The sequence below is a fragment of the Triturus cristatus genome, chromosome 9 (genome assembly GCF_964204655.1).
Source record: "Triturus cristatus chromosome 9, aTriCri1.1, whole genome shotgun sequence".
Classification (NCBI taxonomy): domain Eukaryota; kingdom Metazoa; phylum Chordata; class Amphibia; order Caudata; family Salamandridae; genus Triturus; species Triturus cristatus.
The window spans coordinates 1,038,412,761-1,038,426,457 of NC_140592.1; the positions used below are offsets into that span (position 1 = coordinate 1,038,412,761).

The 13,697-nt window shown below is 43.8% G+C and overlaps 1 protein-coding gene across 4 annotated transcripts in view; it reads right to left on the bottom strand.

Moving 5' to 3' along the window:
- Positions 1-13,697, bottom strand: part of FERMT2 (FERM domain containing kindlin 2) — a 601,536-nt gene that overhangs the window by 208,624 nt on the left and 379,215 nt on the right. For all 4 annotated transcript variants that reach the window (XM_085626843.1, XM_085626841.1, XM_085626844.1 and 1 more), the window contains one exon: positions 9-111. In XM_085626843.1, the coding sequence (XP_085482969.1) occupies positions 9-111 (103 nt within the window). The remainder of the gene's footprint in view (positions 1-8; positions 112-13,697) is intronic.

Sequence of the window (13,697 nt, forward strand, 5' to 3'; positions counted from 1 at the left end):
ACTTGTACCTTTGGATTCAAATCGAAAAAACTGTAGTACTTGAATCTAAGTAGCAAAACATCATTTTCTTTCACATCTTGCTCCATCAGAGATTTTGAAGAATCCAGCCATCTGCAAATGTCAAAAAATAAGAATGAGTGAGGGTAATCAATCCTAAAATAAGTTTATATTTAGAAAACATGCCCCAACATTAACAATGTGTCACAGCGACAATCCATAAAAATGCTGTACTTTTTCCAAGTTTGCCAGTGTATACAGTCTTCGATAATATAGCTGCTAACAATTTTAAAGTGTAGCCGTCTTCCTGCCCCCTTCTGCTGATGGACTACTAAAGAAAGACAACCAAAGTATGTAGCAATGCAGGTAGCAGCTACATACTACACAAACATCAGGGTATACTTTAAGGTAGTACATTTCTTATAAGAATCTGACTAAGGGCACAACACTTACTGAGAGGACCAGATGTTTCACTGGGGGGGGTCAAAGTGCATCTTTACCACTGTTATTCTGACTGGTGATATTGACTTAAGGCACCTAGCTGAATAAGAAAGGTGGCTTCTGCCACCAGAGGTAGACTCGCACCTGGTGAGAGGTAGTAACATGAGGTTTTTGTATGATGAGGAAGTATGTTTGAATTCCTAGCCATCACTAAAGGGTAAATGGCTGTCTTTTGTAATCTGACATCACAGACAGGAAGGTAATAGGGAGGCACAGAGTAGTATGGGCTAAAGTTGAATGACTGCCGGGCTCATAATGCAGAGCAACCACATCAGGGTTCAGGTAAGGTCACACATTTTCTGTGATTACACAAAGTTGAGCTTGACTGTGCCATGGGTCCCATGACTCTAGGCAAAACTTGGTGACAACAGAGCTTCATAGGTCTGGTCAGATGCTTGCCGGCCATGCTTTAAGCTGACCCAGTGGGTGGAATTTTTTTTCCTTGTTGGCACCTAGCAGTGAGGGAGTTAGAAGAGTTTGCAGCATCTGTGTCTTGGAAGAGAACCTTGGGTTAAGGACAGAGACATCTTTTAGGGTGGGAGGGCTTCCAGGTGATCGAGGGAGCGAAAGGTGTCTGGCCATGCTGGCCACTGGAAGAACCGGTCCTGGGTTGCTTGCGTTCAGGTTCAGAGAGGGCCTAACCTGGCAGTTGCCCGCTTTGCACCTTGCTGGGTCCAAACTGAGGTGGCATGGTGGGCAAAAAAAACAATGGATTGGGATGCAGCCCGAGCGACTGCCGTGTCGGAGGTAAATTCAAGCATTCCATCATTCATCTTGCTTTCTTGCATTGGCATTTAACGTCCAGTGGAAGAAGACAGCCCGCCCGCCAGCTTGCCCGGGTGCACCACAGTGGTGCTGATGAACTACATGGCTAGGTCAGTACATTGCTGGCATTTGCAGGCAGTGTGGTCAAACTGGGGGAGCAAACGTGTACAGCAGCCAAATTGGTGGCACGTGAAGCACATTGCTGAGGGCACACTCATGGTGGACCTGGGTGAAGGTGGTAGCGAGGGGCAGTGCAGATTGTTATGCCAGTAGAACACACAACGACACCTGTGCAAAAAGGACTAGTCAGGATGCTGTGGCACACTGAGCTAGTTAGGTACTAGTCATAAGCTTTGAGAACGTGGTAATGGCCCTATGGCCCAAAAGATCTGCACAGGCATGAGTGCACGCCAGGCATAGCTCTGAATAAGACTACAGTGCTACTAGGTGAAGTAGTAAAGGGCACACAAATAACTATTCAAGAATCTTGGGAGTTCACGTTAACAGTTTTAGTGAGCTGAGTGAAGAGAAGGTATTGGACATAAGCGATCAATCACAAGAGAAAGCCTCCTAATTTTTTCTGAAGCTCAATCGAGGCCTATAACCCTGTTTATCGATCCCACACCCCTTGAGGACGAGCACGGTAAATGAAGGGCTAGGAAGGAATTGACTGCATTGTTATCATTAGAAAGTTGTATATTAAATATCCTGCAACTAACATGCTTCAGCCTCTATAGGAAGGAGGGTAAAGATAAGGTTATTACCCTTAGAGTTGTTTGGATTTAGGAGACAATTGTGCTAGAACTAGTTGCTGAGAGAAGGAAAGCATAGAAGAAACTTGACCAATGGATGTCAGTAAAAGAGCCGCAGAAATTGGCCAACCTGTGACAGCCAGCAATGTAGGTTGGTATGGGACGAGTTAGGACAAAGGTGTAACCAGATGGTACTGATGGTCATTTCAATATCATTAGGGATTGAAGTATGGAGATGGATGGAGATTTTCAATGACTGAGCTGGTGGAAGCATAGCTCCAGCAACAGTAAAAAGAAATGGTATTGAGTCACTGGCTGGAAGGGTGAGCATCCATCCCTCAAAGCTGTGGCTATAAGGGTGCTAAGAGAGGAATAAGCAGGCCCACAGAGTACTGACAAAAGTGACAGACATGGGATTGGACACAGGATACTAGGGCAGCAATGTCAATGACTCAATAAAACCATATTGTTTCCGATTTAATAAGTGTTGCTACCACAGAGTTGGTGGGACAAGAGAGGTGCCCAAGACAGACCAGTATCAAGTAATCAAGAGGGGGGGGGGGGGGGGGGGGTGAAGGGGAGTGTCACCACTTCATTTCTGTGAAAAAATAAACATTGCTGAATACAGATCAGACATTCAGTTACTGACCATAATGATCAAACCTTTTGACACTAAATAACGAATATCTAGCAGAACAAATAACGTGAACCAACTTTCTAATCCACAATCATTTGCGATTTTAAACCTTAATAAATGAAGTACAGTAGGGAAATAGGGCTACAGAAAAAAAAATTGTGGTAATTTTAATTCTACTGGGACAAGAACAGCAGGGAAAGAGGAAGCAGAATGCACAGCGGCAGTAAAGACAACAGAATAGACAAAGGTAAAAAGATGAGAATGGAGGGACAAATGGGAAAAAAACAAAGGGGTAAAACCAAAGACAGACCCGGAAGGATAAAGATAGAGGACAGAATTGAGGAATAGTTTAAAAGCGCAAGGTGGATCAAAGCTTAAATTCAAAAACGTTAGTGACCATAATGAGGAAAAAAAAAAGGGGTAAGTGAGGGGACTTGTGGTGTGCCCCTATACATCAGAAAAAAGGCTCAAAGGGGTTTCTCACCAATAAAAATAAATGACATTTATGAAAAAATCCTGATGAACATGAAATTATTTCACCAGTACAGGTTTCAACAAATCAGATGTTCATAAGACCACAGTAGGTGTGAGGAATATGCAAGCGAGCACCAGACAGGAACTGGAATGGTATTGAACATACAAGCATCCGTTCATGAAAGAACTGTGCTTGGTAGTAGATATATTAAACATATAACTGCAGACTGAAGTCAGGTGAAATACAGAACATGTAGCAAATTTCCATGCTCGTGTGGCCCGTACAGCAAATTTTAACACAGGAGAACAAGTGCTAGTCTTCAAAGTATAAAGGACCATGAAGATATACAGGGAAATAAGAGTCTAGGATCTGGCAAATACCTTGGTGATCACTTTTCTTGAATGCATATTATTCATGGGGATATTATGCACTGAACCGCTATATTTTGTAAGGGGATATTTTTTAATTAAGTATCTTTCCAAAAAGATTCAGACATTCAAGCCATCTTCAACTGTCTCAAGAAGGAAAGTCTTAGCATGGTGCAATAATATTCGGTGTTCATTCGGTATTTTAGGGACATCCCGACGCCATCAGAACCACAGACGAGCTTAAGTTGGCCAGAGGCCATCCTCCAAGCGCTGAGTAAAGGGGCTGAAAGTCAACAGTGAAGTGTTATATGCTTTTGAGGAATTTCAGGAGGCCTCAGGACACTGCTTTAATTGCCAAAAAGAGAGATGATTTCCGCTGGTCCTACTCCAAGGTCTGGATGTTAACAACTGCTACTGATGGTCGACTTGGATGGTTACACATTTTCGTTAGCTGGGGTACGCATTTCACACAATTCCATGGCAAGCTATCAATTGAATATGGGACAAGTGGTGATAAGGATTCGTGCTTCTATAAAATGTTGGAATATGCTGCAACGGTCCATAAAGGGCTGAGTAGCTTTAGCCAAGTTGGTCTTTTTTCTGCAGTTCCTCTATGTTTTTCAAAACACAATGACTGTGATGCCGCAAAGGTTTTTTGCAGAATTGGACTCTACTAATTGAGCTGAAATGGGCAGGCAGGCAAACAAACAAAGTACAATCAAACCAACTACTTTGAAAAGAGAATGGGCCATGGAAATACCAGATATAGAGCTGTTATTATATGGCAGCCAAGTTTCAGCATGTGGTGCACAGGTTGGCAGAAATTAACCAAGAAAAAGGCTATAGCAACAAATGCATGGAGGTCATGCATTAGTTTATTGATGTAGGGTAGTGGCGTTCCTCAGACTCTTCCTTTTGTCATCAAGCAAGGTGTGGGAAAAGGCAGTTGGAAAGATCATTCAACGTTCTCATTTTGAGCTTGACTTGCAGATTTGGAGTGTTCATCTCTCTGCGCAAATAGCACATAGCATGGCAGTGGAGCATTGGAAGTGGGGTGTGAGGTGTGGGCGTGTCAGACATAAGCAGACCCGTATCCAGATAATCGATTTTTTGAGTTTTACTGAAAGAGAATTTTAGATTAGGGCCAGGAAACTTCTTTTAATATGCGAAAATAGCATGTACGGTTAGGGAAATATGGCATATAATCCGAGATGCCCATGCCAACTTGGATCATGGTAGAGCTATACGCCCCATTAAACTATAGAATGCTGATAACATTCTTATACAAGGTCATTCATGCTGACAGACCACTGCAGAGGCTGAGAGAGCAAGACAAATGGCAGGAAACTGTGCCAGTGTAACAGGCCGTAGTATACCCCCAGGCCGGAATATACCCGGGGCTAAAACTAGATTATACCTGGGTATATTATGGCCTGGGCCAATTTGTATGCTGGGGTATATTATGGCCAAGGCCAAACTATACCATTTCTCACCCTATACAACTATCAATAAATCCTCTACACCCACTCTCTTATCCCAAACCCCATTCCACTACTATGATCCCCAAAATAACCCTTTCAAGACTCTCCCTTACTCTACCCCTCTTGCATCATCTGACACCTCTTACTTTACGGATCCCCAAAACAAACCTTTCTAAACTCTTCCCTCTGACTCTTCCCCTCCACAACCCCTTTTTACTCATCCAAAAGCCTCCTCCTACTGCTATGACCTCTAAAAAAATAATACAATCTAAATTCTTCACTCTCCTATCCCTCCACTATTCTCTTCAATCAAAATAAACTAACATGTTCACTTTTCAAATTTCATATGCCACAATACTAATTCACCACTAATCCTTTATGGGTCCCGGAGTAGCATACTACTCGCCAAAAAAGCACTTCAACAACTCAGAGGTAAGCAAGCATTATGTAAATGCAAACCGTTTCCCCTTTTTGATCCCTCCGCTACCTTTCTCTATCCAACTGAATAACACATCCACCACTTAAACAACTTTCATATTTCACTATACTAATTTTCAACACTAATCTTTGTGGGTTCCGGAGTAGCGCTTCAACACCCCATCAGGGTTACAAGCGCTATATAAATGAAAACCTTTTCCCTTTTCTACCCCTCCCCATCCCTTCTCAATCAAAATAACTGACTAATATCCACCACTCAAATTACTTTCATATTTTACCATACTAATTCAAGACTAGTTATGGGTTTCCGGAGTAGCATGCTACTGCCCCCCAAAAAAGGTGCTTCAACACCCCATCAGAGATAAACGCTATATAAATACAAACCTTTATTCCTCTTCGATCCTTCCGAATCCAAATAACTGACTAACCTACCCACCACTTTAATTACTTTCATATTTCACTATACTAATTCAACACTAATCCTTTATGGGTCCCGGAGTAGCGTGCTACTCGCCGAAAAAGCACTGACGCCTCGTATGGGGTAGTAAGCGCTATATAAATGCAATTACAGTACAATACAATACCCCACTAGGCCAAATTAAAGCCCCATGATATAGTGTTGAGCGATATACACATAAATTACTAAATTTTTCAACATTTTATTTAAAACTGTAAACACAATTTGATTGCTTCAACCAAAAAAACTTTATTCAGAAAAAACAGACTTCCACAAAGATCAAAGATTAGTACCATATTTCGCACTATTGTTTAAACATTAACATAAAAGCACATATCTAACACTTCTAATTCTCGCTCTAGTATAAATGTTCAAAGTTCAACACTGATAACCTCAAAATAATCATGCTTGTTTTCAAGATGAAGTGCATGTTCTGTGGTTGAATGCAGATTAAAGCTTGCAGGATAAGTCAACCAATCAATGGAGTCACTGACTTTTGTGTGGATGACGATGTCACAACTCAATAGATTCGCTGTGGCCATGATCTCGGCATCTCTCAGGAGAGAGGACAGAGGTGTTTGCATATTTATTCAAATCTTGGTTCCAGTAGTCTTGTAGTGCTTTTGTAAAGGTAAAATTGAAAATCTCACTTCCATTTATATGCTTTATAGCTCTTGGCGGAAGTTCTTTGTCAGATATCGTCGGAAGTTCGTTGTCGGCTGTTCTCTGTATTGATAATTGCCATAGAACAATTAATTATAATTAAAAGGTTTAATTGTAATTAAAAGGTTTGGTTCTCTGTGTCATCTTTCAGATGGGGCATATTCTGGCCTGGTGGGGAATGGTCTGGCCCAGTCTATTTTAAACCCCTGGGTATAGTTTATAGCCTAGGACACTTCAAACCAGGGTATAGTTTGGCCCAGGCCAGAGTATACCCGGGGAGATAATCTGGGCAGTGGTATTTTTGGCCTGCTACACCTGATCTTATAACTGATGTGAAATGGGAGGAGGCACTGAAGTGAGACTGGTGTCTAGCCAGTTTAAACCTACAATACAATTTTGTACACATGAAGCCGGTCACCCTCAGTCGGATTTATAGCGAGCACTCTTCCAGATGTCTGTGATATCGGTCTGGTGAGGAGACAGACTTGGCACATCTTGCCATGAGCTGTCAGGAGGTTGTGGGTAGGGGGTTCTGGTCTGATGTGCTAGCTAAGCTTGCACATAGCACAGGACAAGCAATACAGCCTATGATTTGCAACTGCACTTTGGGTCTTCTGCCCAAGAAGAGGGGGGGGGCTGTTAGAAAATTCCACCTAGTGGGATTGGTACTTGTGAAGGAAGAGGAGACCAGTTGTATACTGGCTTAGTGTTTGACCACTTGAGGTTGGTAAATGGCTACTGAATATGGTGGAATGGACTAAAGCAGAAGTATTGTGGATGAAGCAGCCAAGACCTGACAGTTTAGCAGAAAACCTTATGACATGGGTGAGACAATTAGATTACTGAATGACCCACCAGATGATAGGTCATCATGAGCACTTCCTGCTGTCTGGTAGTCATTAGTATTTCTGAAACAATATCTTAGAGTAAGAGAAACTGAGGATGCATCAAGATTAGACCAATCTGAAGAAAACAGCCTTTATCTGCTTTTTTGTGGCACGTGGGTGCTTACATGTCAAAGGGTTCATTTAAGGACCTATGCCCTGGGGTAGCCAAGTTTAAGCTTCATGTTAAAGTTGACATTTTACGAAAGGAGATGGCTTAACTTCAATAACTTGTGGACTAAGCATATCTGAAAGTAGTCCTCTCCCTAAGGAGGCAAATATTGTTACTGTTTTTGGAAGCAATGCACTTATAATTTACATTGGATTCTGATCGGAGGGGAAGGCCATACCATTGGCAGGGTTGAGCTAGAGAATTTATCTTCCCATGGTTACTTTCTTGTATTGTTGGCATTTCAACCTTGTTTGGATTCAGAATGCAAGTAGGGCTGAATGGCTTAATCTGTTGACAGGTAGATTCTTTTGAATCACTGAAGTATTTATTTGTATTCTTGAATGTTTTTAAATGATTTTTTTTTTTTAAACAAACTTTATTGCCTTTTATAAAGTTTACATCAAACACCTGTAAGGTAGCAGTATACATTGGTCTGGAGCAGGCAATACAACCCATTAGACATGTTGATGTTCACACTGTGCCCCGTGTGTACATGACAACTTGGAAGATCACAGTATTCCCCTTAGCTATGTACTTGGATATACCCCCTACCTCGCTCCCGACAATAAGGTCTCAACCACAACGACCCACGCTCCCCCACCCCGCACTGCTGTCGCCCCTTGAATATCGTTGAGATCGATTAGCATGCTACCTGGTATTCCAGGTGTGGATAGTGATGTTGCGCCAGAGCCTTCCGTTGTGACCTCCTTCTGCACCAGTGTGTGTCGATACTAGGAATTGCTCCCATTCTTGCTTTTCTATTGGGGTATCCCACCTTAACCTGGTCCCGGGGGATGCTCTACGTGTTGAATTCTCTGGTGTGGAAGCCTCCAAGACCCTGCCCAGTCGCATTAAGTCCACCACCAGCCCTTCCCATGCCTGGGCTGTCTCAGTCTTGCCCACTCCCCGCCGTGCATTCCGAAGCAGGACCCTGCTCTCGCAACCCGCCCACTTCTCCATCTCACGTTTCCATCAGAGGACATCTGGGCCCCCTGGCTTCTTCCAGCTACTAGTGATTTCCCGCTTCGCCAGAATAAATGCCATGTCCTGGAACCTGGATGTGGTTTAGGTTTTTTTTTTTTTTGGAATGCATTTATTTGCATTTTTCCAATTACATTACAAAAACACTTCAAATCGTCAGAGCAACTCATTTTCTTGTTCCTCGCATGCAGAGCGGAGTTCAACAGTACTGTTACACAATCAATCAACATTACCAAAATATTGCGTGTCAACGTGATCTCTTGTTTCCCTCTCCCCTTCCCCACATCCCCTCTCTCCCTCTTGAGAGACCAAGTCCGTGAGTGTAAGTCCGCAGTAAGTCCAACAAGGCTTCCATATTTTTCTAAATTTTTTCGGACACCCACCTTGCTTTATAGGTTGTTTCCCCCCCCAACATATACATGTCCATACTCCTCCGCCATTCTTCTAGCGTTGGATTAAATACAGCACCCCACGCTTTTGCCAAGTCCCTTTTGGCCACCACCAGTCCCAGCTAGAGCAATGTTAGTTTTGCCTTCGTGAGATCAATGTCCGTAGGTACGCCCAACAGAATAAACTGAGGATCTGGGGGTATTGAGTCTTGCAATACATGCTTCAGCTCCTTCAACAATTTTCCCCAATATACCTGCACTTGTGGGCCCCCCCAAACAGTGTGGAAGAAGGTACCTTCCATGGTTTGACATTTCAGGCAATTGGGAGATTCCGCTCTTCCAATGCTATGCAGTCGGGCTCTGTCATAGTTCACTCTGTGTAGATACTTAAATTGAATCAATCAAAGTCTGGACCCAATAGCTACCTCCCTAGGATACATCAGAGCCATTTCCCAGTCCAAGTTATCTATGTCCCCCAGATCGGCTTCCCAGTGTGACCTTAGTGTCTGCAAAGGGTCTGGTGTGTTATTCAGGATTGTTCTATAGGTCCAGGACACTGCTTTCCCCCCAATTTCGTCCATCAAAAGCCTACCCTCCAGAGGGGAGTATTCCGGGAGGCCCTCCATATCAATATGCTGCGCCATCCATGCATGCCTCAGTTGTAAATATTTGAAATGTTGCGTCCTACTCATGTCGTATTCAGTCTGGGGGCGCGAAAACGTCACCAGCTCCTTATGATATATATCTTTAAGCTGGGAAATGCCTACCAAGCCCCATTTCTGGAAACCTGTCAGCTTAGCAAATTCCGTGAGTCATGTTCCCACCCACAGCGGAGTTTCCTTGGTTACCCGGCCTTTTCATTTAGTCCGCCTCTCCACTTTCTTCCAGGCCATTATTACAGTCTGTGTAGCTGGCAACAATCTCGCAACCCCTTTACCTCCATAGAGATCATGCAAAAATGTTTTTTTGAAGAATGGTGTGTGTTCAAGCGCGTAGGTAGGGTGATCCCTTTCCCCGAATACCCAGTCATTGATAACTATCAAGTGGGCAGCCCAGTAATAGGAACGAAGATCCGGCAGGGAAATGCCGCCACTGTATTGGTTGCATTGTAGCTTCCCCAGCACTACCCTAGGGGGTTTCCCTCCCCAAAGAAACTTTCTTAGGATGTCATCAATCTTGATAAACACCTCTTCCGGATTGGATGGTAGGTATTTTGCAGCACATAAAATTTTTGTTAGAGTTATCATCTTGAAGAATGCCGCTCTTCCAAGCAGCGTCAGGGGCAAAGATGCCCATCGTTCTGCGTCTAAGCGGAATTCTCCTAATATCTTATACAGGTTTCGCTCCAGTGCCAGCGGCTTGTCCAGCGTGACATGAAGACCCAGGTATTTTATCCCTCTGGGTGCAACCTGGAGTTGGCTGGGATACATTGCGGTCCCAACATCTTGTCCTGCCTGACAGATGCACAACTTTTCCCAGTTAATTCTGTACTCGTGGTTTTGTTTTTTTGAATGTTTTTAAATGATAAAGAAGTTCTTCCACAAAAAAAAAAAAAAGGTGGTATGGGAAGATATTCGACATTTTGCCACTGCTCTAGCAACAGTACTTTGGGTCTTTTGTAGTCTGTAAATACACACTTTGGGTATGCCGCTGTAATCGTGGCTATCTCTCGCTCCTAGGAACTCTTGGATTTTCGTGCAGTGTGTGATGTTATAGTGGCTCTGAGTGAAGTTTGCATTTGTTTCACCATGGTTACTGAGAAATCCAACTGGACAGCTTTTTTTTTTTTTTTACCTCTTTGGCGCTGATGAAGCCAACTACTGTGAAGGGCAAATGCAAATCTGCTTGTGTCAGTTTTGAAATCTACAGCTATTCACAAAGGAGTAAGATTTCGGTTTGTCAATATTTTTTACTTGGCTAACAAAGCCATAAAAGACAGCAATGCATTAAAAAACAAAGTTTAAACAGTATCAATAAAACGTGACAAAGGCACAATAAAAATCAGAACATACAGTTCAAAGTGCGAGCAGTGCAGTAGTACACCAATAGTGCAAAAAGGCGCAGACGAAGCAGATAAACGCTACCGAGTTGCCAAGACCCCTCCAGTCTTTCCTGATCCTAAGGCTATGGGAAATATAACTAATTACAGCATAACAGGTAAGTTCAGTATTCAAAAGCTGCAAAAGAATGAGACTCAAGCTGGCCGATCTGCATTTACTGATACTTTAAATAGGGTATAAAAATTGAACTCTGGGAGGAATATAAAAACTACAAAATTTAAATGGATAAGGGATTGGTGACTGGTGTTATCACAAGGGCAGCAGGGCAAAGAGGGAAACCAGGAGTGTTGTGGTGCAAAAGCAGCTAGAACAAATGGGCTATACTCAACCTGAAGAGAGTTAAATAAAATCTGTGCTCCAGGTTGGGAATCCAGGCTAAATATGGTGCAGGACTTTCGGTGGGGGTGATAGGAACACTGTGTGCCATTACAGGGATATCTTCAAACCTATTGGCCCTTTTAAAATCCACGCAGTTTTGGAAGTGGGAACATAAGGGTCCTCTAGTTGCTGTCAATTTCACTAGGTGATTGGAATAGGTGCAAGATGCCAATGGCTTCAACAGATTTTCTGATATAGGGCAGCCAACCAATCTTATCGCCATGTTCTAATTTGATGCAGTCAGCGAGGACTTGGCGAGAAAGTTTTGTAAAGGGAGAACTCCAGATTTTTGCCCACAGTAAAGTGGGGCCATGTAATGACATCCTCAATGTAAGGGAGGCCAGCCTCTGTGAGGGTAATAATGTTGCCAGTGCTTCTAGGGACCACCAGCAATCTGACAAGAAAGGTATTCAATGGTTTTTAGACTACAACTATCTGCGCACCCCCAACATCTCACCCCGTAAGTGACCAGTGATCTACATTTAGCTATATAGAGAGAAATCAGTTATTTTTAAGTTTTCTGGAAAATTTAAAAATGGACTCATCTACATTAGCTTATGGCTCAGAGGGCTTAAAATGGATAATCTCATTTAAAATGGCAGTCTAGCATGATCCCAAAGTAATTAAAATTTGTGATGGCGATCTAGTAAATGATTAACCTATGGGAAAGAGTATTTCTGGGACAATAGGTCAAGGTGAAGGACTTTATGATATACCTTTAGCTTCAGGTTCTCCATAAACTCATTAAGAGTCACGGAGGAGCTGCAGCTCGTGTGCAGTACCCGATAATAGCACAGCATTATCTGCGTACAGAAGTACGGGTACTGGCCTATACCCTACCCAGTTCCCTCTCTTCAGTTGACAAAACTTGGTCCAGTGTGCTGATGTAAAAGAGGAGCAGAAAAGGATCTAGCATGTACCCCTGTCTGACCCCTTTGTGGACCTTGAAAGGAGGCGAACATTCCCCTTCAGTGCCGTACTAAACTTGAGCCAAGGGATCCCAGTGTAGGCACTTAAGGAGGTCAATTAGTGCACTATCAACCCAGCGCCACTCATTAAATCCCACAGCGTGCCACTGTCCACGAGGTCAAACGTGCTGGAAAGGTCCATGAAAGTAAAGATGTAATGAGCCTCCTTTGGAATTGGTGTACTCCCCCCCCCCCCCCCCCCCTCCCCTCCCCTCCCCATGAGCAGGAGCAGGTCAAGGGATTGCTTCACTGTTCCCAAGCCTCGACGAAAACCGAACTGCACATCAGATAAACATTTTTCTTCCATCCAATATTCCAGTTTCTAGAGAATCAGCCTTCCAAAGGATTGGCAGAGGAATCCCACAGCGAGATTGGACGAGATGCCTCTTTCCCTCGGTCACCATTCTTAAAGATAGGAACTACAATGGATTACTTGTACAAGTTTGGGATGTTGGCTAAGATGGTGGCTCGGAAAACATTTTTCTGATGGATATATCTGCCAGTGGATTCCTCACCTTGTGAATATCCCCTGCGCCAGCAACATTCGAAAACTTTTGTAGCAGTCCACGCCGATTAGGTCGAAGACAACGTCACAAAGACACGGCTCCGCTCGCGACTCCGCTGACGTCACCGGCTCCATAAGAAGACCTAGTCGGCATGATGACGTCAGTTCCCTTTTTTCCACGCCGTCTACGCCAACGGATTTCGGGACTCTCTCTGTAGCTGTTCTTGTTACTTGGTTTTCAGCTGGATTCTCTCTTCTTCTGCTGAAATGTCGACGAAGAAGTCTGGATTTAAACCTTGTCGAGAATGTGGGAAAAAAGTAGATAACGGATCCGCATGAAGACTGCGTGTGGTGCCTGTCTTCGGACCATGATGTGGAAGGATGTTCTTGCTGTCGCAAGATGAGCTCCAAGGCTCTTAAGGAGAGGGAAGCGAAATTGTTCATCGCAAGGATGAAGAAGGAAAAAAGAGGCCGGAGAAGATAGAGGTCGAGATAGAGGTCGAGGTCGGCGACAAAGTCGACTTCGGGGTATGCTTCTAAGTCTAAGAAGCACAAGAAAAAGAAGAGGCACTCATCTCGACATCACTCGGATAGGGATGCGGCTCCGAGATAGACATCGCCCTCCTGACTTTGTATCTCATTCGCCTGTTCTGGATCCTCCTATTGGCCAATCGTCACCTGTGGCTTCACCGGAGCATTCTCCGGCTCCATCTCCGACGCTGGCTCCATCTCTGGCTTCGTCTCCGGCTTCATCTCCGGCTCTGTGTGAGGAACCTTCTGCTCCGGGTGAGCCTTCGGCTCCGCTAATTCCACTCTCGGCGCCGGT